Source organism: Lepus europaeus, chromosome 22, assembly GCF_033115175.1.
Source record: "Lepus europaeus isolate LE1 chromosome 22, mLepTim1.pri, whole genome shotgun sequence".
Lineage (NCBI taxonomy): Eukaryota > Metazoa > Chordata > Mammalia > Lagomorpha > Leporidae > Lepus > Lepus europaeus.
In genome coordinates this window covers 30,298,271-30,326,259 of record NC_084848.1, presented here as the reverse complement: position 1 = coordinate 30,326,259, position 27,989 = coordinate 30,298,271, and the positions used below count along the sequence as shown (strand labels likewise).

The following is a 27,989-nucleotide window of genomic DNA, read 5'->3' as shown; positions in this document are numbered from 1 at the left end:
TTTCCTTTCCTGCTTGAAGTGCTTTTCTTCCTGCTGGTGGATTTGGGACATAGCTCCAACATGCAGAAAGAGCTCAGCATTTTATTTTCTCCCAACACCCCCTCCCCCTTTATAATAATATTTGGCAATAGACAAACTTTCTTGCTCATTCTATATTGGTGCTTCCTAATTTTGTTTTTGAAAGTCAGAGCTCATAACTTTTTTTTTTAACTTTCTCTTTTTAGTCTTTAAAAATCCTTTCAGTCTTTGCCTCAAATGAGCCTGTAGGATCCCACTCACCAAACAAATGTTGACAAGATAGTTTTATTTATCTATCTGGTGGAGTATTAGGAAGCTGTGTTCTAACTCTAGCTAATCACATAGGATTGTCCTGTCTTCATAGGGTCTTAAATGTATCATTACCCAAGTAAGGATATAATGTAAAACTTAGTAAGTAAGGGTTCATATTAGAGTTTTTAGAAAGCAGTCTTACAGTAGAGAGCCTATAGTTTTTGGGTATTTCAGTACAAAAATTGTATATATCTTAAATAAGATGACCCTATCACGGATGAAGTAAGATAAAATTTGCTGAGGGATGAGAAAAAAATACCAATTTATAAAATCATCTTTTGTGGTTATGATAATATTTAGGTAAAGTGTGTTGATGTTATTTCTCAGTGTGAGTTACAGAATGATATCATGTTAATAGATATAGGATGGCATGGTCATTTAAAATTTGGAAATTTGTCTGAAAGAAATAGAATAGATAATGAAAATACTTTCATTACAATTATATAAATTCTTGGACAATCTGCAGTCATCCCCTATATTGCCAAATAATACTGAAACTTACATGTAGTATGTTTTTCCTGTATAGTACATATATACCCATGATAAAGTTTAATGTCTATAAATTATGTACATAAGACATTAACAACAACTAATAATAAAGTGGAGTATTATAACAATATATTATAATACAAGTTGTTGAAAAACTTGAGTTATTTCTGAAAGTTTCTATTTAATATATTCTGACCATGGTTCACCATTGGTAATTGAAGTGAAAGCAACTGAAAACAAATCCTCAAAGGGAACTAATATAACTTATTTTAAACTTTAATAAATAGTTTAAATAAATGACCATTCAGAAAGCAACTTGGTAAAATACATGTCTTCAAGGGTTGGAAGTGAATCATCAATTTCCTTGTAAGGAAAAGCTGTGTGTATTTTTATATTACTTATTAGAAAAACTTTTAGAATTAAAAAAAGTTTTGTTAACCTTGTAGGTAGGTTTTGTAGGCTCTTGCTAATTTTTCCCACTTACTAAAAAATTTTTTTTTTAATTTCTAACACATTATTGAGAATTCAGATGACCTATATTTATCAACCTAAATGTACTTTTTTGAATTCTAGTTAGTTTTTTGTTAGAAACTATCAGCGTATTTTGGGGAAACGTGAATAGGGAATCATTTCGTGGTACTCAGGGATGAACCCACTAAGTCTTCGTGGGTTGTGGCTATGTTCAAGACAGTATCTTCTCTGGACTCTGAAGACTCATAGGAAGGATGCCATCATACTTGTAGTAGAGTTTACACTTTGGCTGGAGAGAGACAGAACAATAACTAACAGTATGAGGCAGATTGTGTCAAATACCAGTGAAGTGGTATAGAGGAGGGAAAGCCCAAGACCAACTGTTAGTATTAGAAATACTAATTAGTGTGACTGGAGATCAGTGATGCTAGCAGTAGCTAATTGTTTTAGACCAAAATTTCTGTCATTTTGATATGTTACAAAATAGTAGCTACCATTTCTCAAATTGAAAGTTTTGACATATAATTAGAACTGTAAGAATGATTTATTTATGCCAGTTAATAGCTTAGAATGAAATGCAGCTCTTCAGGTATGTTTCCTAACAATTTATGCAAAGATGACAGGCCTTTTTTGTTGTTGAAGGATTTCAAAGATCTATAGGAGCATAAATATTACTGATTTTTGATGTTCAAAAACATGTTTATAATCTCATAGATTTTGTAGAATTTCTTTATTCTGGAATTGATTTTCATGTACTGCCCATTATTTTTTTTGTCCTCTCTCTTTTTCAATGATTATTTATTTGAAAGGCAGAATGACTGAGAGGGAGAGAGAGAAGGAGACCTCCTCTGGCTCACTCCTTGAATGCCCACAACAGCTGGGATTGGGTCAGGCCAAATCTCTAGCCTGGGCTTCCATTTGGGTGTCCATCGTGGGTGGCAGGGACCCAGCTACTTGAACTGTCCCTGCTGCCTCCCAAGCACATTAACAGGAAGCTGGATCAGAAGCTTAGGAGCCAGGGCTTGAACTGGCATTCCGATGTGGAATGTAGGAGTCCAAAGTGACAGGCTAACCCAACTGTACCACAGTGCCTACCCATACCTGACCTTTGTAAACCTTTATTTCTGTTTGCATATATGAGTATATTGGATCTTCATCTTGAAGTTAGTATATTCTAAAGTATATTCACATTAAAACATATCTAATTGCCAATTAGCTCTTTGCTTATTACTTGAAAATGGAAAAATTGCTAGAAAAAAAGTTTGAGTATTATTTCTTATAAAATCCTTCTATCTTCTAAGTCAGTCTGACAGAGCACAGCACTTGAACTACTCAAACCCTTTTTCCTCACTATTTTTGCCCTTGTGAAATTTGTTCATTTTAGTAAGGCTTGTGCATAAATTTAGATAGCGTGTGGGGAAGAGTAATAAAGATTAATTATTATGTGTATGAAATATAAAAGCTTATGTGTCCCAAGATCATCACTAGATTTGTATCTATTTTACAAATATTCTAGTTCAGACAAGTTATTATAGGTACACATTAAGAAAAGTAGTGTCTCTAAGAGTTGACATTTTGCAGACTTGGTTGCTCCCATACTGTGGCCTCTACTTAGAATGTGTACTTTTCAGTGTCTGTAAAAGAAGCCTGCAAAATGAATGTTCATGGTAGTACTAGTTAGGAGAAGTGTCTGTGATAGTGGAAATAGTCTATAATATGCCCTCATATAGTGGACACCAACTACAAGCAACTGCCGACTCTGGAAACCATTAAGCCATGGTAGCTGCTAGCTGCATTTTGTGGTTATTGGACACTTGAAATTTGGTTAGTGTGACCCAGGAGCTAAAATTATAATTAATTTAAATGCTCACAGGCAACTATATCAGACTATCATTGTCATAACCGGAGGCTTAAGCAATATATACAATGTTTTCTGTTTAGCCTTTTATTTCAGAGTCATCTCAGCAGCTGAGTTTGTTTTAAAGGAACCAGAGAAACCATTACAGTGAATTCAAAGGATTAGAGGGAAGAGATACACAGGAAAAAATGATAAAGTAACTAAGTAAGGCCATCCGAAGTAGCACTCTTCTTTTTGTTTGAGGCAAAATCATTTTGTTATTTTTCTTTAAAAAAAAAATAGAGATTATTTATTTATTTATTTTAAAGATTTATTTATTTGAAAGTCAAAGTTACACAGAGAAAGAAGGAGAGGCAGAAAGAGAGAGAGAGGTCTTCCATCTGCTGGTTCACATAGACCATAGCAGAGAGCTTGATCGGAAGTGGGGCAGCCAGGACTCCAGCCAGCGCCCATATGGGATGCTGGCACTACAGGTGGCGGCTTTACCCGCACCGGCCCTGAGATTATTTATTATTCATTTGAAAGAGTGGCAGAGAAAGACAGAGATCCCTCAACACCCATGGATGGGTCAGGCTGAATCAGGAGCCTGGAACTTCTTTTGAGTCTAGCACGCAGGTGGTGGGGTCCAAGCCCTTGAGCCATCATCCAGTGCCTTCCCAAGCTGGATAGGAACTAGAGTGGCCAGGACTTGAACCAGCACTATGATAGGGAATACAGGGATCTAAAACCATGAGGCCAAGTAGTTTTGGTAACAGTCTCCAGGACTGTTAAAAGTAAACTTGAATAGAGTGCAGAGATGCAGTGAACACCATGTACAGAATGATGTTTTCATGAGTTTCATCAGTTTAAATTTGACTGTCGTACTAAGTGTTAAAAGTCAGTCTTTTAAATAAGTTTACAAATATATAAAAATACAAAATGAGTGAAGAGTGATATGATTTATTCGTTATTTAAATGAATTTTATAAATAATTTAAATGCTTATAATAATAAAATTCTAATTCTTTTTAAAGATTTTATTTATTTATTTGAAAGAGTGACGGAGAGGGAGTGACAGAAAGATCCTTTATCCACTCCTTCACTCCACAAATGGCCACAACAGCCAAGTCTTGGCCAGGGCAAAGCAAGTAGCCAGGAACTTCAATCCAGGAAGCTGGATTGGAAGCACAGCTGCTAGGACTTGAACCAGCGTTCTGCTCTGGGGAGCCAGTGTTACAGGCAGTGGCCACAGTCCTAGCCTTTAGGTATTTTTGAAATTTTATAAAATCTAGAAAAGACTAGTATCCTTTGAGGGAACAAACTACTTTTAAGATTTTCTAAAGTGAGGAATCCTTGCTAATGAGATTGCCCTTTTGGATTGGAAGGGGAAATAAAGCTTGTTAAATGTAATTGTCAACTAACCCTAATTATAAAAAGCATGTGACCTTCATTCTGAAATATGTAGATTGTTTATAATAACACTTTATATTGCAGGTTGAGTATCCTGTGTGGAAATGGTTGGAACCAGAGTGTTTAGATTTTGGAGTCTTTGCATATACATAGTGAAATGTCTTGGGCATGGGACCCAAGGCTAAACACAAAATTCACTTACGTTTCATGTGAGCCATATATACATGGCCTGAAAGTAGTTTTATATGGTATTTTTAATGCACCTGCATTTTGACCGTGACCAATCCTATGTGGTCAGTTGTAGAATTTCCCACTGTGGCACCATGTTGGATTTGGAGCATTCTGGATTTTCAGATCAGAGATGCTCAACCTGTAATTGTATTTGACTATATTTCATTTGGTTGAGTCAGTTATTCTGGCTTGTCTTGCACCAGTTTGTGCTTTTCTTTCTATTCAAAATTGCAATCTTGGTTGCATCTAATATTCTTTAGTTTTCAAGTGTTTAGAAACATGGCTTGATTGTAAATTTGATTTCTCAGAATATTTGAAAGGTTGATTCTAGAATTATTACAAGATTCTAAATAAAAGTGCATATTTAACTAAAAATTAATTGTTAGGAACCAGCTGCAACGCACAAATGTGAGGACTTCAAATTTTGTGGAAAAGTGGAACTAAATGATAATGTGCATTTTCCATGAATTTTTTGAAATACCATCTTAAGTTGAATGTACTCATGATTCTTCTTTGCTGCTTTCTTTTTCTTTACATTAGAATTTAGTTGACGTGAGTTGAAAAAAGTCACAGATGAGCTCATTTCATGTACATTAAATGTTTACCACTTTTAGCACTGCACATCTGGTTTGTAAGGATGGAAAGATTTTAGTTGGTAGTATGAGTTCAATCTGGATAGTTTACAGAGTTGTTGGCTCTTTCTTAGGTTATGTTGAAAAGTGTCTTTTTGAATTAGTTTTCATTCTAGATATTGTTTTCTCTTTTCTTTCCTGTAATGTCTCCCCAATCCCTGTTTTTTCCTAGCCTTCAAGATGGTCAGCAAGGCCAGCAGTCCACAGCCCAGGTCAAAGTCCAGTCCCGCCCCCCTTCCCAGGCTGCAGTGCTCAGTGCTAGTGCCTCCTTGCTGGTGAGAAATGGGAGTGTCCACTTAGAAGCATCACATGACAATGCATCCACTGTAGGCGGTAGCAGTTTGCACGATGAACTTGGTATGCAGGCCTTATGTAATCTTGGTGATAACAAAAGGTTAATGCAGCAGATAATGAGAAACCATGATTGCAATTCTTTTTTGAGATAGTTTCATTTTAGAGTTATGCATAGGGACATTTTTTATATACAGTTTGCCTTGTGTGTAAGGAAAATTTGACTCGCTTTTTCCTTTCCTATTTCTTTCTACTCTTATTTTACTTTGCCTTTTGATTATGTCTATTAATAAATAGTTAAAATGTTAATAAATGTTGATACTTTAGTTTTCTCTTAAAATGTTTTGAGCATTTCCTTTAACGCCAGGCATTTTTGTATCATTTGGGAAAATGTTGACTTTTTAAAATAATGATTTTGACTAAATCTTAGTTTCTTTGAATTCTTTGAATGTGCTATAGGAAAGGCAAAATTAATTTCTCATGATCTATTATAACAATCTTTCTTTATGATTCTGTGTTTTATGATATGTCCATTATTTATAGTAAGATTTAGTATAATTATAAAGGCAGCTTCATATTAACATCAAATTTGATAAAGTTTATTTTCTTGTTAATATATATATAAATATATGCATTAATTATTAGGTAATTCTCAGAGGCATTGTATAGTTTAAAAAGCTCAGTAATCTATATCCACTCACATATCTGCTTTATGCATTATTTAAGAACAGTATCTTATACTACTGTGTTTTTTTTTTCCTCTGTGCAATTCAGCTTTCTTGTGTTCAGAATATAGTTTAATACGATTAAAATAAATATATGAGGAAGAAAGCCTGGCATTCAGAAACAGTTGCTTGAAAGCATTTACTACTGTGATTGTGATTATCCATGTTATAACAATGCTTTCACCTATAAAAATGATAATCTAGTTGATACTTTAACTTGGCAAGATTTGTGGTATAAGGTGCCCTGATTATGCTTAGTAAAACTTACATGCTGTTTATTCCTTGACTTTTCCATTTTGTAAAAATCCTTCTCTATAACTTACAGAAACTTGAAAATGGTCAGCTAAGATATTTTATACCATTAAAATATATGAGGGCTAAAGTTACGGTGTAGTGGGTTAAGCTGCCACATATGACACTGACATTCCATATGGATGCCAGTTCGAGTGCTGGCTGCTCCACTTCCCGTCCAGCTCCCTGCTAATGTGCCTGGGAAGGCAGTGGAAGCTGGCCCAGGTGCTTGGGCCCCTGCCATCCATGTGGGAGACCTAATGGAGTTCCAGGCTCATGGTTTCTGTGTGGCCCATCGCTGCAGTTGTGGCAGTTTGGGGAGTGAACCAGCGGATGGAAGATCTCTCTCTCTCTCTCTCTCTCTCTCTCTTTCTCTCTTTCTCTCTCTCTCTCTCTCTCTCTCTCTCTCTCTCTCTCTCCCTCCCTCCCCCTCCCTCCCTCCCTCCCTCCCTCCCTCCCTCTCTCCCCCCTCGCCCTCTCCCTCTCCTCCCTTCTCTCTTTCTCTCTGTTACTCAGCCCTTCAAACAGATAAATCTTTTAAAAATTATATATGATAATTTCCAGATAAAATAAGAATTTTTATCAATTTACATTTTAATTTTAAATTTAGAATACTTTTGTACTTTAGAGAGGCAAGGACATTTATTAGGAGCATTCTTTTTTTTTTTTTTTAAGATTTTATTTATTTATTTGAGAGGTAGAGTTACAGACAGTGAGAGGGAGAGACAGAGAGAAAGGTCTTCCTTCTGTTGGTTCACCTCCCAAATGGCCGCAATGGCCGGAGCTGCGCCGATTCGAAGCCAGGAGCCAGGTGCTTCTTCCTGGTCTCCCATATGGGTGCAGGGGCCCAAGCACTTGTGCCATCTTCCACTGCTTTCCCAGGCCACAGCAGAGAGCTGGATCGGAAGAGGAGCAACCGGGACAAGAACCAGCACCCATATGGGATGCCAGTGCTACAAGTGGAGAATTAACCTACTGCACCATGGCACCGGCCCCAAGGAGCATTCTTGAGAAAAGGATAAGATAGACTTCATTCTGTTTATCAACGTTTTAGTTGCAAGTGATATTTTCTTAGTTGCCAATATATTAAGTTATATAATATTACCTTTATATTGGTATTCATCTCTGGTTAATCCAAAATCCCCATGGGCAAAGGAGATGTGAATCTGTGACTATCAGATTACAGACACCATCCCACTGTCCATTGGCTTTACGGTAGTAGATTAGCTAAAATAAATGGCTTCATTTTGATCTATTTTGGATTTTTAAAAATTTGTTTCAGATCAAGCACAGAATGAAAACAGTAGGTAATTTTCTCTGTAAAAACTGGTAGTTTGCTGAAAGACTTTGCTAAAGAAGCTTTGGCTATTAAACCAAAGCCACATAGATTATTGAAAATACATACTATGAGCTGCCTTGCCAGTTCTGAAAATAAAAGTCCTGTTTGGATTATAAGTGACTGTAGCGTCTTCTGGTGGATATACAGGGTATTCTTTTGAAATCTGGATTTTACCTTTTGTGTTAACTGCCTTCTGATAGCTAGTTCCTGGCTTTGGGTGACTTAATGCTGCCCAATTGAATACTCTGTAATGATTAGCACAAAGGAAGCGATCAGTACAAAGTATGTACCTGTTCCATAGTACGTTAAGCTGGCCAAAAAAGATCTAAAAGTGAACTGCAACTGGCTGTACAGGGATTGGCAGAGAAACGGGAATTTTTTTGTTTGTGTGACTTAATTTTTATGTTTAATTAATAGTAATAAGATTAATTTTGTGTCAGTGTATGTGCTTTAAATTGAAACACATTAAAATTCGCCATGATATTTCCAAAGTATGGAATATTTGCTACTCAAGTGTTTATTTTACAGGCATAATTGTTAATTATAATTATTTTCAGAAACTGAATTATGTTACATAATTTAAAAGGAAAAACATGGATGCTTTCCTTTCTAATATGTAGAGTTCCTTTCCATGCAGTCTATTAAAAAAGGTGGGGGGGATGTTCAGGTGGCATAAATAATGGATGTTTTGAAGCTAACATTTTTGAAAATTAGATTTCTCTTAAGATATTCTCAAATCCTTCAATGTAATATGTTGCTGTTTACCTTTAAGGTCGTATCTCAAAGGTTAACTTCATTCTGATCATTCTTACACTGCACTCCGTTATTTGCAGTTGATTTCATATTTTCTGAACTAAACTTCAATAATACTAACAAAAAGAAGCTTTGGCTTAGTGTACAAATTGTCCATAATAGGCTGTGAATTCAGGTAACAAAGTCCTATTTTACATCTGCTAAGCTTTTTCTATAAAATTTGTCAATCCTTAGTTTTTAATATTAATCCTAGTGTGCTGACATAAATTAATACTGGTACATTTATACAATGATGAAGTATTCCATTATAGTTGATAGTTACACTCTTAATATTAGCACAACATTTCAAAAAAAAAAATGAGGTGAAATGATTTTTCCATGATTAAAATTAGTAGTGGTTAATGATGATGATAAAATAAATTTTTTCATCTTTCTGTGGTAGAAATAATGTTTTAGATAAGAAATGAGAGTAAGGCAGTTTTACATTTATCAAGACAATTGTAAAATGCATAATCATGGGCAGTGTTTCTGTAACCAGTTTAATGCTTTGTTAATTTGATTAAAGCACTAGAGGGTTTTTTCCCTCCTACAGAAAACAATGAAAAGATAAAAATGTATTGGAAGTTTAAAAAGTGATGCTTGGATTGATTTTCCTGAGGCTTTCTTTTGTTTTTGTTATTGTGAAAGAATTGACAAAAAAGTGTCCCTTGAGACCACCTGCATTCCTGCAGAGCTTACTGACACTGACCATGCCCTCAGCTCAGGTAGAAGTTAAAGGAAGTTTGGCAACATCCTGTTGTCCTTCTTGTTAAGCAGTTTATGGCAACCATGCATTATTAAGCAGAAATACAATTTGGAAGCTTTTTTATTTTTTACTTTAAAAGGCAAAGGCTCAGGTGATCTGTAATGCTTTTAATGATTTTATTAGAATTATTTATGTTATTTAAGAAAGATTATATGTACTTCTCCAGTATTTTGGGCTATGATATGAGTACTTTTCTTCATTACACTTGTGGAGTCAGAGTACTAAAATGGACCTTGGAATTTATACTTCAGTTTTCTGTGTCATGGCAGATCATTTTCATTCATCAGAATAAAAAAAACTGCATTTTTGCAACAACCTTGTCTTTATCCTTTATTGTTGTTTTAGAGTACAAAAAATTCTACAGTATATAAGTGAAAGTAGTCTTTATTTTTATTGAAACACTTGAAGTTTTTTTTTTTTTTTTTTTTGACAGGCAGAATTAGTGAGTGAGAGAGACAGAGAGAAAGGTCTTCCTTCCATTGGTTTATCCCCCAAATGACTGCTATGGCCGGCCCACTGCCCCGATCCAAAGCCAGGAGCCAGGTGTTTTCTCCTTGTCTCCCATGCGGGTGCAGGGCCCAAGCACTTGGGCCATCCTCCACTGCCTTCCCGGGCCATAGCAGAGAGCTGGACTGGAAGAGGAGCAACCGGGACAGAATCCGGCACCCCAACCGGGACTAGAACCCCGGGGTGCTGGCACCGCAGGCGGAGTATTAGCCAAGTGAGCCGCGGCGCCGGCCCGTTCTAGAAGGAAAAAGTGTTAAATAGTTTAGGGGATATATTCTCCTTATGCTTACTTTTGATAAAATTAGAATGTACTTTTACTATTCTTGTAGTAGAAATACAAGTTTACAAATAGTGGACAACATTATGAATAAAATTAAGTCATTTGTGATCTCATCACTCAGGGATATTCACTGTTTTGCTTTTGTAACTTTTTCTTCCAATCTTTTTCAATATACTCATGTATATACTTTTCTAAAATAAAATCGGTATCTTATTGTGTGACTTCAGTGCTACTGTATGTGTTTTATGTCTTGCTTTTTTCATGTAGCATGTCTGAGCACTTATCCACGTTACTGTTCTTCAGCTCATTTTTGAGTGGCTGCATATTTTCACTTTGATTGCCAGGAAAGGCAGTGCAGAGCCAGACATCCTGAAAACCAGGCTTTCTATTCCAGCTCTACCACTCACTAGCTCTGAGGTCTTGGGCAAGTTATTTTCTCTCCCTGTACCTCAGTTTCCTCATTTATCAAAGGGAGGTAATAAAGACTTACTGTGAAGATTATGTGTATTAAGCCAAGCAGTTAGAACAGTGTCTGCCAGTAGGAAGGTTATTAGATACTGAAATAGACATTGCAGTTATTGATAAAATATTATTAAATCATGATTTACTTAATGAGCTAACTAATTCCATTGCTGATCTTCAAAGTGTTTCTTGGTATTTCCCTTCATAATAAATACTGTTCTGACCATCATTAATTACTATTGCCTTAGGGTAACTATGTTAAAATGGAATTTTCAGTCAAGAGAAATAAGTTATTGGAGTTTGATGTACATTCCTGCTAATTGATTTATGGAGAGTTCATACCAGCTTAGAAATTTTTCCAGTGGCTTATGTGGTTTATCCCCACAAATATAAATTTAAAATAAATATAGATACAATTTGTCTTGTCTGCTACACTGGTTAATGTTCAGAAGTCTGTCATTTTACTGTGGAAACTAGAACATTATTTCCAAAAGTTTTGGATGCCTTAACTACGTTAGGAAGTTGGTAGAAAATAACAAGGACTAGTTGAGATACCTGATGTGTCTCTTGCTAGTAGTATGTAAAAAGGACTTTTTGAAGCACTAGATTAGGTTGCTTTCCAGCATTAAACATTTTTAAGATTCTAAGTCAGTTGATACATGTACATAGGTTAGATTCTTTGATGGAAAAACCCCTAATCCTGCCAAAATCAGTGGCTAATAAAAAAGTTACATTTCTCTAACGAATAATGGTAGCCATTTTTAGCAGATGGGTTGACTTATCATCCACATACAGCTTCCCCACCTGGTCCAAGGTGGCAGCTGTAGTTGTTGACATTTCCTAGCAAACAGAAAAAGGAAGAGACTAAAAAAGGTCAGAAATCCATTCTTTATCTTTCAGACTGTGACTTGGAAAATGTGCTTGTCATCTTCTCTCACCTCCCATTGGCCAGTACCTAGTCACGTGGTGCCTTGTAGCTGCAAGAGAGGCAGGGCTATGACTGCTCAGCTGAAACTCAGTGAAGGGAAAGTGTTGTTATAAATAGCAGAGGGTAGGTGCTGGAGGTCTTTCTTCTGTCTTTGGCACCGTATACTGCTTTGGAAACTTCTGATGAGCAATAGTATTCTAATGAAGCATGTAGACATAAAACAGGATCTCCAAATTCTTGGTTGCTTCCTTGTGGGACTTTCACTGAGTACATGCTGTCCCATGTTTACCCATCTACTCATTTCTTACTCAGTATTTTTTTTTCCTGTTGTTTTTTTCCCCCATCAGTTTTATGGATCTGTAATTAGGTACAATAATGCATCCATTTAACTTTTACAATTCAGTGTGGTTTTTTTTTGTTTGTTTGTTTTGTTTGTTTGTTTGTTTGTTTGTTTTTGACAGGCAGAGTGGACAGTGAGAGACACAGAGAGAAAGGTATTCCTTTGCCGTTGGTCCACCCTCCAATGGCCGCCGTAGCTGGCGCGTTGCGACCGGCTCACTGCTGACCTGAAGGCAGGAACCAGGTGCTTCTCCTGGTCTCCCATGGAGTGCAGGGCCCCAGCACTTGGGCCATCCTCCACTGCGCTCCTGGGCCATAGCAGAGAGCTGGCCTGGAAGAGGGGCAACCGGGACAGAATCTGGCGCCCCGACCGGGACTAGAACCCTGTGTGCCGGCACTGCAAGGCGGAGGATTAGCCTAGTGAGCCGCGGCACCGGCCTCGGTGTGTTTTAACAGATGAGTACAGCTGTGAATTATGAAAATCAAGACACAGAACATTTCCATCACTTTCCAAAGATCCGTTGTGCCTTTTGCAATCCATTCCTCCTCTGCTTCTGGCCATGGCCATCCACTCATCTGCTTTTTGCCATTAACGTCTTCCCTTTTCTAGAAGTTGACTTAAATGCAGTCATATAGTTTGTGGCCTTTTGTGTTTAGTTTTTCCTATAGCATGCTTTTGAGATTCATCATGTTGTGTGTATTAGTTTGCTCCTTATTGCTGAGTATGCTCACCAGGTATGTTGTTTTGTCTACTCATTAGTTGATGGGCATTTGTATTATTTCCACGTTGGATATTGCAAATAAAATTTCTAAAACTTTTTTTTGAGTGTGAAAATTATTTCATATTGCCACCAACAAGTTCTTGTTTGTCATGTCCTTGCCAACACTTGTTATCATTGACTTTTTTTTTTTTTTGACAGGCAGAGTGGACAGTGAGAGAGAGAGACAGAGAAAGGTCTTCCTTTGCCGTTGGTTCACCCTCCAATGGCCGCCGTAGCTGGCGTGTTGCGACCGGCGCACCGCGCTGATCCAATGGCAGGAGCCAGGTGCTTCTCCTGGTCTCCCATGGGGTGCAGGGCCCATGGACTTGGGCCATCCTCCACTGCACTCCCGGGCCACAGCAGAGAGCTGGCCTGGAAGAGGGGCAACCGGGACAGAATCCGGTGCCCCAACCGGGACTAGAACCCTGTGTGCCGGCGCTGCAAGGCAGAGGATTAGCCTGTTGAGCCACGGCGCCGGCCCATCATTGACTTTTATATACTTGGGTGCATATAATGGCATCTCACCATGTTTTTTTTAAAGATTTATTTATTTATTTGAAAGTCAGTGTTACACACAGAGAGGAGAGGCAGAGAGAGCAGTCTACCATCCAGTGGTTCACTCCCCAATTAGCCGCAATGACCGGAGCTTCGCCGATCCAAAGCCAGGAGCCAGGAGCTTCTTCCAGGTCTTCCACATGGGTGCAGGGGCCCAAGGACTTGGGTCATCTTCTACTACTTTCCCAGGCCATAGCAGAGAGCTGAATCGGAAGTGGAGCAGCTGGGCTTCGAACCGGCGCCCATTTGGGATGCTGGCGCTTCAGGCCAGGGTATTAACCCACTGCACCACTGCACCGGCCCCCTCACCATGGTTTAAATTTATATTTCTTTTCTTTTCTTTTCTTTTTCTTTTTTTTTTTTTTTTTTTGACAGGCAGAGTGGATAGTGAGAGAGAGAGAGACAGAGAGAAAGGTCTTCCTTTTTGCCGTTGGTTCACCCTCCAATGGCCGTTGCAGCCGGCACATTTGCTGATCTGAAGCCAGGAGCCAGGTGCTTCTCCTGGTCTCCCATGCGGGTGCAGGGCCCCGGGACTTGGGCCATCCTCCACTGCCTTCCTGGGCCATAGCAGAGAGCTGGCCTGGAAGAGGGGCAACCGGGATAGAATCTGGCACCCCAACCGGGACTAGAACCCGGTGTGCCAGCGCTGCAAGGCGGAGGATTAGACTGTTAAGCCACAGCGCCGGCCTAAATTTATATTTCTCATAACAAAGGAGGATGCACATCTTTGGAGGCTTTTATTGGCATTCATCTGAAATATATCCATGTATTTTACTCATTTTTGAAGTTGGGAGGTTCATTTTACTACTGAGGTTTAAGACTTCTTGTGGTATTTTAGATACAATTCATTTCTCAGATACAATTTATAAACATTTTCTCCTATTCTGCAGCTTGTTATTTTGTTTACATGACCAGTCTTGATGTTTTAAATACCATTGGTATGGATTATTTTATCAAATAAGATATGGCCTTTTGAAATAAAATGTGAGCAAATGTTGAGGTGATAGTAGGTTATGAATTTGTATATTCAGTTTTCGGAAAGTTCAGCTGATCTAAGGATTAAGGCACAGGAGAAGAATCTTTTATTTTTATTTTTTAAAAAGATTTATTTATTTATTTGAAAGGCAAAATTACAGAGAGGCAGAGAGAGAGAGAGGTCTTCCCTCTGCTGGTTCACTCCTCAAATTTCCACAACAGCTGGAGCTGCGCTGATCAGGAGCCAGGAGCCTCTTCCAGGTCCCTCATGCAGGCGCAGGGGCCCAAAGACTTGGGCCATCCTCTACTGCTTTCCCAGGCCATAGCAGAGAGCTGGATTGGAAGTAGAACAGGGGCTGGTGCTGTGACGCAATGGGTTAAAGCCCCCGTCTGCATTGCCAGCATCCCATATGGGCTCCAGTTCGAGTCTCAGTTACTCCACTTCCGATTGGAGTCCTGGTTGTTCCAATTCCAATCCTGCTCCATGCTAACGTGCCTGGGAAAGCAGCGGAGAATGGCCCAAGTCCTTGGGCCCCTGCACCTACATGGGAGACCCAGAAGAAGCTCCTGGCTCCTGGCTTTGGATCGGTGTGGCTCCGGCTATTGCAGCCATCTGGGGAGTGAACCAACAGATGGAAGACCTTTCTTTGCCTCTGCCTCTCTGTAATTCTGCCTTTCAAGTAAGTAAATTAAAAAAAAAAAAAAAAAAAAAAAAGTGGAGCAGCCAGGACTTGAACCAGTCTCCCATATGGGATGCCAGCACTGCAGGCAGCAGCTTTACTCACTACGCCACAGTGCTGGCCTGGGAGTGGAATCTTAACAGTGGATTAAGGCATGTTGTGTTAAGTCAGAACTAGAGAATAAGATGGCCATTCAGTGGATGTATGTAGATCTCTCTTATTGTTGCTAGGCAATGAGATATCTGTATTTATCAGCTGTTCCTGAAGCTCATCAAAGCCGGCCTTTTTCTTCTCATATCTGCCCTTTTCTTACTTCTGTTTCAAAAAGCTAGTGCACCATTGCACATTCCATGAAGAACTAGTTCAGAATACTACAAGTTGAGGAGCAGGCCATAGATCTAGTGGTTAAGATGCCTGTGTTCTGTATCAGAATGCCTGAGTTCAATACCCACCTCCAGCTTCCTGCTGATGTACAACCTTGGAAGGCAGCAAGGATGGCTCAAGTGCCTGGGTCCTTGCCACCCATGTGGGAGACCTGGGATTGAATTGCTAGCTCTAGTCCCCCTGGCTGTTGTGGACATTTGGGGAGTGAACCAACAGATGGTGGTGAGAAAGAGTGCTCTCTCCTGCTGTCTCTTTGCCTCTCAAGTAAATTGAAAAAAGGAAACAATATTACAAGCAGCACAGTATTTTGATTTCCATTGTGGCACAATAACTAAAGAGATTTTGGAAGCCTGAGGTTGGCAGAATATTATGTGTAGGCTAAGTCAAATTTGATGGCTGTTTTTGTACTTAAATCAGTATGTGTTTTTTTCATGCATCATCTGTGGCTGTTTTCACATTATAGTGGCAAACTTGAACCATTGCTATAAAGATATATCTATCTGGTACACAAAGCATAAAATATTTATTATCTAGCCCTTCACAGAAAAAGTATGCAGACTCCTGATCTAGGGAGAAACAAGTCCTTTAACCTGTAAGCAGTAGTATAGTGAGTCATTCCTGAAAATTCACGATTTTACTTCAGATACTCAGGGTTGCCACTGAGTAGTAATGGGGAGTGATCCAAGAAATTAGAACTGATCTCAGAGGCCTCTCTCTTGGAAGCATAATGTATTCATTCAGATAACATTTTGAACACAAGACTCATCAACTTCAAAACAGTTCCTTGTTGTACTTAGTGTTTAAGTACTTAGTCATAAAGATGTACATGGTCCTCCAGCAGTCTTCTAAAAATCGATTTGTAAAATTTATCATCCATGTGTCTCTCTCTTTTTACTCTTGTAGACTTAAGATTAACAGTAGAAAAAATGAGAAGTAAATTAAGATACATGTGAGACTTGGGCCCGGAGGACACAGAATGAACTGATGGGTTTTAGACGTTAGCAAAAAATGATTGTCCAAGACACTTAAGAGGCCTCCTTTTGTTGCTCATACCTGGTGGAGGATTAGAAAAAAACCTGTAGATGATTTATCCTTCTAGTGATCACCTCCTTCCTAGATCTGTAGATAACTTTAGAAAAATGGGTGACATCAGGAACATAATGGGAGTTTCTTTGAATGCTATTCTTAAAATGTGCTTTATGTTGTTTGGTGAGGATTTTTATTGATAGGACAACTTATAGAATCCCACTGCTTTCTCATGTCTGTAATCAGCATTTTGCAAGTGCACCATTCATGGCTTCAGACACAATGTTTTTGGTCTTTAAGTCACTAGCTGGTGGTCTTTATGTTCTTTAAATTACTATCCAATTTTCCAATTTTACTCATCTTCCTATTGCTCATCACGTATTATTGACTCATGGTTGTTCCTTTTAAAATTCTCCCACTTTGAAAAAATGATTTGGTATAATTAACAAATTTCATTTCTATAGATTGTCATTTTTAAATATTCAAAACTGAGAAATGCCAAGTGCTTTAACACTTTTTTTTTTGTCTTTAGCAGTGCTGTCTCATGGCCAGTATCATCTTTGCAAGACTGCAATTCAGCTTCCAATCTTGTTTTCTGTTTATCCCCTTAAATCATAACAGGGCCATTCTATTCAATATAAGTAATTATGACCTGGGAGTTGAATCATGTTTTGATTATAAACTAGAGAAGGACATTTATTTGATATCCTACTTTCTTCTCAGTTTGTATTAATTAGAAATAATAAAGTTGTCATTACATTTCTTAATGCAGAATAATGCTAAAATAGGATCACTAATAATTTTACATTTTGCTTAAATCTAAAGTTTAAAAGTGATTCTGGTTTTAATCTCAGATGTGTGAAATTCCTATGTATGCCAAGAAAACTTATAAATTTAAGATATTCTTTTTTTGAAATTTATTTATATATGTGTGTATATATGTTATGTGAGAGAGAAATAGAGCTCCATCTGCTGATTCATTGTGTAAATGCCTGCAGCACTGGGCTGGGCCAAATAGAACTAGAAGTCCAGTACTCAGTCTGGGTTTCTCACATGAGTGGCAGAGACCCAGGTAGCTTTGAGTGTATTAGCAGGAATCTGAAATCTGGAGTGGAGCCAGGACTTGAAACCTGGGATTCTGATTTGGGACGTGGGTATCCCAAGCAGCAGTTTAACTTTTAAGCCAATATCTTCCCCAAAGTATTCTTTTTTTTTTTTTTTTTTAATTTTTTGACAGGCAGAGTGGACAGTGAGAGAGAGACAGAGAGAAAGGTCTTCCTTTTGCCGTTGGTTCACCCTCCAATGGCCGCCACGGTAGGCGCGCTGCGGCCGGCACACGGCGCTGATCCAATGGCAGGAGCCAGGTGCTTCTCCTGGTCTCCCATGGGGTGCAGGGCCCAAGCACTTGGGCCATCCTCCACTGCACTCCCTGGCCACAGCAGAGAGCTGGCCTGGAAGAGGGGCGACCGGGACTAGAACCTGGTGTGCCGGTGCCGCAAGGCGGAGAATTAGCCTATTGAGCTGCGACGCCGGCCCAGCCTCCCTTTTCTTAGACATGTTTTGTGCTTCCCTTCAGTTTCCTGAATTTTGTTACTTGTTAGTCATTGGTTTGTCAGAAGAATTCAGTCTTGAATACTTAGATGGTAATGAAGATATTTCTACCTCTCTCTCTAGAAAAGCTTTTTTTTTTTCCATTCTTTGTTTATCTGTATTTAAATGCTATTATTTCAATTAAAGTATAATACTAGACATTTATACATAAGACTAGGAATCTTATACATGGCAATGTAGTGACAATATTCTTTCACTATTCCAAGTGAAAATTATGAACACAGTATCTTTAGCTGGTTTTAGTTGCATGCAAATACTCTTACTATACCAAAAATGGAATTTATAATACTAAAAACCTCATGGGAAGCTTAAATACCCTTAATAAATTACATGCTTACTTAACTTTTAAATATAGAATTATATTTTGAATAATTTAAACTTTTGAACACAGAATTAATTTATTTGTAAAATACATGGAAATTATGTTTGTAACAAGTGGATTTTTACATTCCATTCTTACTAAACTTCACACATGGTAGCAAAACTCTCCTTGCTATGATTTAGTCACTTAACATAAGTTTATAATTCTTCTGCATTGTGTAATTGATGATTCTGATTAAGTGTTTTTTCCCACTAATATTGTGATAGCAAGCCAGTGAGGAAGGAACAGAGCAGAAAAAATGACCTTATGAAAATAAATTTTGAATATCAATTTACTATTTGTATTTAATCTTTTCATTAGCAATTTTTGCAGCCACTTCGAAAGAACATTCATTGATACTTCTAAGGAGCAGACAATTGGCAGCTGGTATCATGCCATTTTCATTCACTAATCAGGTTTCTATTATAGAGATGCTAAGAATGAATGACAACTGAAAGGGAGAAAAAATTAATACACATATAGAATAACTTTCCCTTGAAAAAGTACAGCGAACGAAATGCATATTTCACAGAATGCTTTGTTCCTAATTTTATCTCAGGAGTGTATTATTCTGACCAAAAAAAAAAAAAAAAAAAAAGCCACTACAAGAAGTACCATAATAAAGTAAAATTTTGCAGAGTACTCAAACAATCCTGTCTATTTATTTATTTATTTTTTATTTTTGGTTCCAGTCTTTTTAAAAAATGAAGTAATGTTTTTGTAAACCCTTAGCAACATTAGTGTACTTTGGGCTCCTTTTGTGAGTTTTTCAAGTATTCACTTAAATTTTAAAATCCACATTGCATACTTTTCACATTGTAGTCGTGGACTAATCTGAGTTTTAGGTAGAAATAATCTTTTAGATTGAAATTACCCTTTCAGATTTCCTCATCTTTATAAGCGCAGTACTTCCATCTAGTGAAACATAACCCTCGTAAATACTCAGAAAGCAGTCTAGACCAGACCCAGATAATTGCCGAGTTCTATACCTCATCTTATTGCCCTCCTGGAAATTCATAGTAATTTTACTTGCATTTCCTCCCATTTCACCTCAAGGTGAAGAATGCATTTAAAATCCCATTATCAGAAATCATTGTATATTATAAAATTCAGTTTAAGAGAGTTTTTTTCTTTTGATCTGTATTCTTCTGCATCCAATCTAATTTCTAAATCTTCTGTTAGTTTTGTAGAGATATTTGGCTATAGCTCTTGCTGTTTATAAATTTTTCATAAAGCTCTATGGTGGAATCATACAACTTGTAATGTTCATTAAATACAATAATTTATTGCCAACATTACTATAGCTTATTCAGTTCATTGAACTTCCTTAGGTCTAGTTTGGCACTTTTCATTTCTAAATAAATAAATAAATAAACTTTCATTTCTTCTTAAACAAGCAAGCAAACAAACTCCGAAGGCCATCATCCATTTTTGTTGTCTTGTAGTTTGAGCCGTCTCAAAGCAGGGAGCTTTGCAAAGGGCCACTCACACCCCTGCGAGTTAATGGTTGGGTTGGTTTTAGTAACATTGAATTTATTCAGGTGATGACCTGAATTGAGGGTGTGCTGATGGGAGAACACAGACTGTAATCCTTGACTTTGGATATGTGGATCATTTAGCCCTACTGTCTAGCATTCCTTTTCTTTTCACTTCGGGCTGAATTACATGCTTATTATTATTGTTATAAAATATTGTAGAGAAGAATATAGTATATTTTCTTAAAATGTAAAAAGTTATGAAATTTAGTGTATTGTGAAGGAAAAATTCTGACTGTTCTAATGGCTTTTTAAACAATCATTTATCTGCTAGGTAAGTTCTCTTCTACGCTCTATGAGACTGGTGGCTGTGATATGTCCCTTGTGAATTTTGAACCAGCAGCAAGAAGAGCATCTAATATATGGTATGTGTGAAATCACATAAGGAGTGTGTGTGTGTACCTGTATATATTTGTCATGTTTAAATTCTCAAGCCTGGAGATATAAAAGTTAATTTTTTATTTTTCTAATTGACAAATACAAATCATCTACAATTATGGTATACAACTCTCTGTCTTGAAATACTGTATCCATTGTAGAATGCCTAAATCAAGTTAACTAATACCTGTATTTCCTGACATAATTTTGTTTTTTTTTGATAGTGAGAAAGCTTAAAATCTACTCTCAGTGACTTTCAGTTACATGTGACATTGTTATTAACTCTAGTCACCATGTCAGATATAAAGAGTACTTGGAAAACATATCTATATCAACTTAATTAGACTTAATAACTTACCGTAGTGCATTTTTTTCCAAAGAATTAGGTAGAATTTTATGCTGTGAAAAATGTAAGCATTATTATAAAAGTGAAAGTTATTCTGTATGTTTAAAAATATTAAATCTAAATTTCCTGTAGGTATTATAGTAGGATAGGATAGGATAGGATAGGATATCCCACAATTACAAATTTAATTATAAATTTCATGCTCTCCCTATATTATAGGATGGAATAAAGCCTATCAGAAAAATCGTCACATAACAAATTTGAAACTCATCAATTACTTCTTCTTTATTATAATTTTAATAATTTACTTCTTTATTAAGGGTTATTTCAAGTAACTTTTTAAATACCCAGCTTTGATTTTAGTTACATTTTTTATTATCTTTAATGAAGAATTTTTTTGTTTACTTTTTTGTTTGTTTTAGGAATTTCTTAAAATGTGTGTCATATGTTACATTTTACTTTTTTCTCCACCTCTTTGGAAGAAATTTGTAAAATATAAGGAAATTAGGAGAAAAGCAAATAAATTAGAAATCTTTATCATGTAACATAAGTACAGTTTTAGAATGTGTTAAAATTCTTTTTTCTAAAATTTTGTTCTTGTTCATGTATTCAAGTTCCTGCTTTGGAATCCATTATTGGTAGTTTTTGATTGTTATTTTAGGACTTCACTTTAATAATGAGTCACTTCTATGGGTGGTTTACTTATTTTTAAAGTTTGAGGGTCCATTTAAGGCAATAGAATCTTGCCATTATTTAGCTCAGCTTGCTGAAGAGGTAGAACATGGAGGGAATTATTCTCTCTAGGCTCCTTTAGCCCAGTTTCAGAATTCACCTATCAACCAATTTTTAAATTGGAGTTAGCTGATTCTGTAATGGTGGAAACAGGGGATGGAGAAATGGAAAACCTTAGCTACTGTGTTAATTTGCGAGGAGAACAATTCCTCACATAAAACTATGATAAACCCTGAAGTTTTCAAATCCAGAGCTTACTGAAATGTGAAAACTGAATTGTGTTCTAGGCTGCCGTATTAGCTTAGGTTTATTGTGTCTTTAGTCACTTAAACACTTTCACAAGAGCCTTGTGCTGAGTGCTTTTATTATCTGAAGTGACTGATGAAGAAACAGGCATAGGAGCCACCAGGTAACTTGTCCAAGCTGTCATTCAGCTGAAGAGGTTTGAACGCAGACCCCATGACACGCAGTGTATGCTCTTTATTCACAACTGGGGGGAAATGTTATTTGCATTTTGAAGTTTACATGGAAAAGTGAAGCTGGTTTAAATATCATCACACTGTTAAAGGATTTGTTTCTCTTTCTACTACGTGACAAGCTGTTTACTCCCTAACTGCATTCTTGTTTTATTTTAGTGACACGGATTCTCACGTATCCAGTTCTACCTCAGTTCGATTTTATCCACATGATGTGGTAGGTTTTTCTTTATACCATGATATATTTCCAGATTAAGTCTGAAATGTCTATAGATACGTAGAAAAATCAGAAAAATCAGTGAAGTTACCAAATGTCAGTTTTGTTGCAAACTGGCAAAATCACCTTTGCTGTCCTTCAGTGGATCTCTTCTTGCAAGTCCTTTAATTAGCCATGTTTATACATTTTGAGAGGAGATAAAGATCCATTTACTCATCAGTCTCACAAGCTGATTGTGTCATTTGTTAGTTGAGCCAATTTGCAGCCTCATTGTAACTTTATTTTGATGTAGTTAACTGTTGACTATTAGCTATTCATAACCTGTGCGTGAGAGGAAACTGAGTGACGACATGTATGTAAAGAAATTATATATGTATAAAAATTATGTGTGTATGTAATCACATAATATATGCAAGAAATTATGTACATGTGTATAAAAATTAAGCTATGTGAAATACAATGGAGATTTAAAATAGAATGCAAGTTGCTTTTTGTTACCAAGGTGTATATATTCAAGCTGAAAAAGACAAAATATAAAAAATCATTATGAGAAAACATACAGATACATGTTGACGAATGTAGTGCTAAAGGGATTAATTTTTAGTGACTTCCTAAAGATGAGTTATTGAGTTAAAATACTTTTAAAAATGTATTTTAAATCCATCTACTGGTTCGTTTTCAAAATGCCTGCAACAGCCAGAGCTGGGTCAAGCCGAAGCCCAGAGCCAGAGCTCAGTCTAGGTCTTTCCTGTGTGTGGCAGGGACTCAGCTACTTCAGCCATCAGCTGCTGCCTCCCAGGGTGCTGCGATCAGGAAGCTGGAATGAGGAGCAGGGCTAGGATTTGAACCCAGTCCCTCTGATACAGGATGCAGGTGTTCCAAGTGGCATCTTTACCACTGCACCAAATGCAGATGAGTTATGAGTATGATTTTAAGATTACAGTTGGGAACTGGCAAAAAATAGTGGTTCTCAACCTGGGGATGTTTGACAATATCTGGAAACTAATGTGTGTCGCAACTGGAGGCATGCTACTGATGTCTAATGTCTAAGAGCCAGGGAAGCTGCTAAACATCCTGCTGTGGAGATCCTAGCCCCCTTAACAAAGAATTATCCAATGCAGAAAGTCTGTAATGTCAAGATTGAGAAGCCCTGATGTAGACCATAGGAAGAAAAGTGTCCTGGGTCCTATTTGGCAATGCTTGCAGGTAGAAATGGATATATTATACATGGGAAGCAAATTTTCTTGACTCTACCCACATTAAGTGTTTTATTTAATTGAAGATTTACTTTTTTTTTTTTTTTTTTTTTTTTTAAGAGTTACAGAGAGAGAGGGAGTGAGGGAGACAGACAGAGATCTTGATCTGCTGGTTCATTCCCCAGATGGCCACAATGGCCAGGGGTGGGTCATGCCAAAGACAGGAGCCAAGATCTTCATCTGGATCTCTTATGAGGGTAGCAGGGGCCCAAATAGTTGGGTCTTTCTCTTCTGCTTTCCCAGGTCATTAGCAGGGGCTGGATTGGAAATGGAGCAGCCAGGACTTAAACCAGCATCCATATGGGATGCCAGCATCGCAGGTGGTGGCTTTCCCTGCAACATCAGCCCCATCACATTAAATGTTTTAAAAGCAAAGTTTCGCCCCCTTTTATTTGCTACATATATATTCCTAGAAACTCCATAGGAAAGCAAAAATGGGATGATTATTATATTTATAATTTTCACGTTTAAATGGCATGGGAGCCTTCAACTAGCAAAATGCTGCTTAGAGTTGTGCCAGATAGAGTGAACCTTTTTTCTTTTTTCTTTTTTTAATTTGAGAAGCAGAGACCGTCTGTCTGCTGGTTCACTCCCTAAATGCTTGCAGTGGCTGGGCCTGGGCCACGACACATCCAGGAGCTGGGAACTCAGTCTAGGTCTCCCCTGAGGGTGGCAGGAACCGTTTACTTGAGCCATTTCCTGCTGCTTCCTAGGATCTGCATTAGCATGACACGAGTCAGGAGCTGGAGCTGGGGCTTGAATCCAGGTACTCTGATGTGGGATTGCAGGTGTCTTAACCAATAGACCAGATGTTCACACCAGATCCAGTCTTGTTGCTTTCAGAAGAAAGGAAAAGTGATGGTGAATGGATAAGTTAAAGCTAAAACAATGCAATAATTTCCTGTATAGCCTCAGGTGAACAGCCTGCAAAAACAGAAAAAAAGTGGGAGGAGAGCAAGATTTGAAAACAGTGACAATGGTGATAAATGACAAAGGAGTAAATAAGAGTTGAAGGACTCAACTCTGAACCCAACAGTGAGATTCCTATCTGAGAAAAGACTAGAAATGTGCCAGGGGAAGCCAGTAAGTCTTCACTGACAGTGATTTTAATGGATTCACTAGCAATGCAGTCATCAAGTCCTTAGGTTTCAAATATGCTTCATAACAAGACCTTTCAAAAAGTCTGTTGGCTAGTTTGCTTTGTTTCCTTAGTATTACCATCTTTTGTAGTTTCTAATCGTAAAATTTTCAAAGTGGACTGCAGTAGAGAATTAAGGGGCTTAGATAATCTGCAAGCTAATTGAGGCGTTCTTGAATCATGATTTGATTAAAGATACTTTAAGCCTTTCAACGCTGACTTTCTTTTAGCTCTCTCTCCCACAGATTCGATTGAATAGACTGTTGACCATCGATACAGATTTATTGGAGCAACAGGACATTGACCTTAGCCCTGACTTAGCAGCCACTTATGGCCCAACAGAAGAGGCTGCCCAAAAGGTTAAACACTATTACCGCTTTTGGATCTTGCCCCAACTGTGGATTGGCATTAACTTTGACAGACTCACACTTTTGGCCCTGTTTGATAGGTGAGATTATAGTATGATCCTAAAGATATGTGTAGATTTTATTTTTAAATGAAGTATTCCTTATTATCCATTGAGATTTTTACCTGATTATCATGTTGGAAATGTTTCTGTTTTAGTCCTCTTAAGATAAAAAGTAAGGTAATGAGGCTTTCAAATATTGACTCTCTTAAATCCATTAAAAACTTTGTTATAATTATAATATGTTTGTACAAATAAATCCTTTTTATTAGCAATAAAACTCACAGCACTGGAACTTAAAGTCCAGAGAATATGAGATATTGATGACTTTAGGGCATAGGTAGTATGATTCCAAGTATAAAAGTTATCAGAGGGAACTAGTATCTGTTAACAGTACTGTCTTCATGTTAAACATACCAGTATGTTACAAACCTGGTAGCCAATGGCTCATTGGGTCAGCTTGGAGTAGCAGGACTGAATTTACTCTTTGATTCAAAACAACCCAAGCCAGACAAATATATGAAACAGTGTTTTTTTTTTTTCAGACATTAAAGATATGACAACACAGGACAGTGACCCTGAGAGATGGGAAGCAGGTGGTGTGAGCCCTGCCTTTGTCCCAGCGCAGCACCTTAAGCTTAAGAGTTCTTAGGCTGCGAAACAGGCAGGGGCACTGGAGGTAGTCCCAGGGGCTCCCTGAAGAGCTGGGGGCGAGACAGCAGGGAGACTGAGGCGGCCAGGACAGATGAGACCGCTGCTCAGAGAGGACCTCAGAGGTCTGCAGCAGGTGCCCTTTGCCGCTCAGCAGAGCACTGGTCAGTTCATCCAAGGCAGGAAACTCTGGGAGGCCAGGTGGAGGCTCACGGGACAAGAGTGGTTCCTGGTACTCAAGCAGTGCGTGTTTCCAGCAGCCAGAGTGAAGTCACTCTCACTCCATGTCACATGGTACACTGTGCAGAATATTGAGGGAACTCTTCCCTGAGCCATAGGGAAGAATTAGCCCCTAGCATGTGCTCTGCCTCAAACCTACGTGACAAGTCATCCAAAGTAAGACCCAGACGGATGAAATTGTTTCTAAATAGCACAACAAAGCTCAAGAAGCTTGACAGGAGTCTAGAAACATCACTCACTAAGTTAAGATTCCCATTTGTCATCTAATCAGAGATAATCAGGTGTGCAAAGAAGTGAGAAAAAGGGACCTGCAGTGAGGAGGAAAATAAATGGAGACCAACCTGTAACTGGCACCCGATGTTAGAATTAGCAGACAAGAACACTGGAACAACAACAACAAAAAAAAACCAAAACAAAACTGCAACAACTATATCTGTACTCAGTTTGTTAAGAGAGACGGGACCAGCGCTGTGGAGTAGTGGGTAAAGTCTTGCCTGCAGTGCCGGCATCCCACAGGGGGGCCAGTTTGTGTCTCGGCTTCTCCCATTTCTGATCCAGCTCTCTGCTATGGCCTGGGAAATCAGTGAAAGGTGGTCTAAGTCTTTCAGCCCCTGCACCTGCATGGGAGACCTGGAAGAAACTCCTGGCTTCTGGCTTCAGATCGGCACAGCTCTGGCCGTTGCAGCCAATTGGGGCGGGAACTAGCAGATGGAAGACCTTTCTCTCTCTCTCTGCCCCTTCTCTCTCTGTGTAAATCTGCCTTTCAAAGAAATAAATAAATCTTAAAAAAAAAAAAAAGTAGAAACATGGAAAATAGACAAAATAAGTCCCAGATAGGGTGGAAAGTATCATTATACTCTTAAATCTGTGTATATGAAATACATGAAATTAGTCTATATAAATAAATCTTTTTTTAAAGATTTTATTTATTTGAGAGGCAGAGTTACAGACAGAGAGAGGGAGAGACAGAGAGAAAGGTCTTCCTTCTGCTAATTCACTCCCACATTGGCCGAAGCTGGGCTGATCTGAAGCCAGGAACCAGGAGCTTCTGCTGGGTTTCCCATGTGGGTCCATGAAGGGACCCAAGCACTTGGGCCATCCTCTACTGCTTTCCCAGGTCATAGCAGAGAGCTAGATCGGAAGAGGAGTAGCCGAGACAGGAACGGGCACCCTTATGGGATGCTGATACCACAGGTTGGTCTTAGCCAAGTATTCCACAGTGCTGGCTCCTAAATAATGTTTTTAAAAGGTTATAAGAGTTGAATATAACAGTCTTAAATAAAAACTACACTGGGTGGGATTAATGGTAGAAGAAAAGATCAGTGAATTTGAAGGCATAGCAATAGAAACTTCCAAATGAAATAAAGAATTTTCTTACCACTCCTTCCCCCTCCAATGAAAAGAGCATAAAATCAAAATGAGAGTAAGCTGTGGGCCAACTTCAAGAGAAGAAGGAAGACGTTTTGAAGAAATAGTGGAAAACTTTCTCAGTTTGATGAAAACTTATAGACACTGAAGAAGCTCAGTGAACCCCAATCACAGGAAAAGCAAAGCAGACTACATAAAGGCACATGATTATTCAAAGCAGTGATAGATCCTAAAAGCTACAAGAGGAAAAAAAAAAGACATTCTTTGTATAGAGGAACAAGATTAACAAAGACATCACTGTTATTGGAAATGATCAAATAATGAAGATAGGGGAGGCCCATCTTTTAAGTACTGTCAACTTAGTACTATAACTGGGTACTTTATACCCCGGAAAGTATCTGCTCAAAACCAAGGTGAAATAGACATTTTCTAAACTTGGAAAAATGAGAAGAATTTCTCAAGCAAAGTTGAAGAATGTCTTTGTGGCAGTAGGAGAATGATATTAGAGGGAAATATGGACCTACCCAAAGAAGCAAGCATCACTGGAATCTTAAAAGTAACCATATGGATAGACACTCATAATTTTTTCCTTAGGAATTAAATCTCTCTCTCTCTCTCTCTCTTTCTCTCAAAGATTTATTTATTTTTACTTGAAAGTCAGAGTTACACAGAGAGAGGAGGAGAGGTAGAGAGAGGTCTTCCATCCACTGGTTCATTCCCCAACTGGCTGCAATGGCCAGAGCTGTGCTGATCCAAAGCCAGGAGCCAGGAGAT

The 27,989-nt window shown here is 38.0% G+C and overlaps 1 protein-coding gene across 6 annotated transcripts in view; it reads left to right on the top strand.

Annotated features, from left to right (window-relative positions):
• The window catches only part of PCNX1 (pecanex 1), a 193,755-nt gene that overhangs the window by 81,842 nt on the left and 83,924 nt on the right, over positions 1-27,989 (top strand). For 3 of the 6 annotated variants that reach the window (XM_062181383.1, XM_062181382.1, XM_062181388.1), the window contains 4 exons: positions 5,572-5,756; positions 20,282-20,372; positions 22,099-22,156; positions 24,781-24,998. In XM_062181383.1, the coding sequence (XP_062037367.1) occupies positions 5,572-5,756; positions 20,282-20,372; positions 22,099-22,156; positions 24,781-24,998 (552 nt within the window). The remainder of the gene's footprint in view (positions 1-5,571; positions 5,757-20,281; positions 20,373-22,098; positions 22,157-24,780; positions 24,999-27,989) is intronic. The other 3 variants (XM_062181384.1, XM_062181387.1, XM_062181386.1) reach the window with 3 other exon arrangements.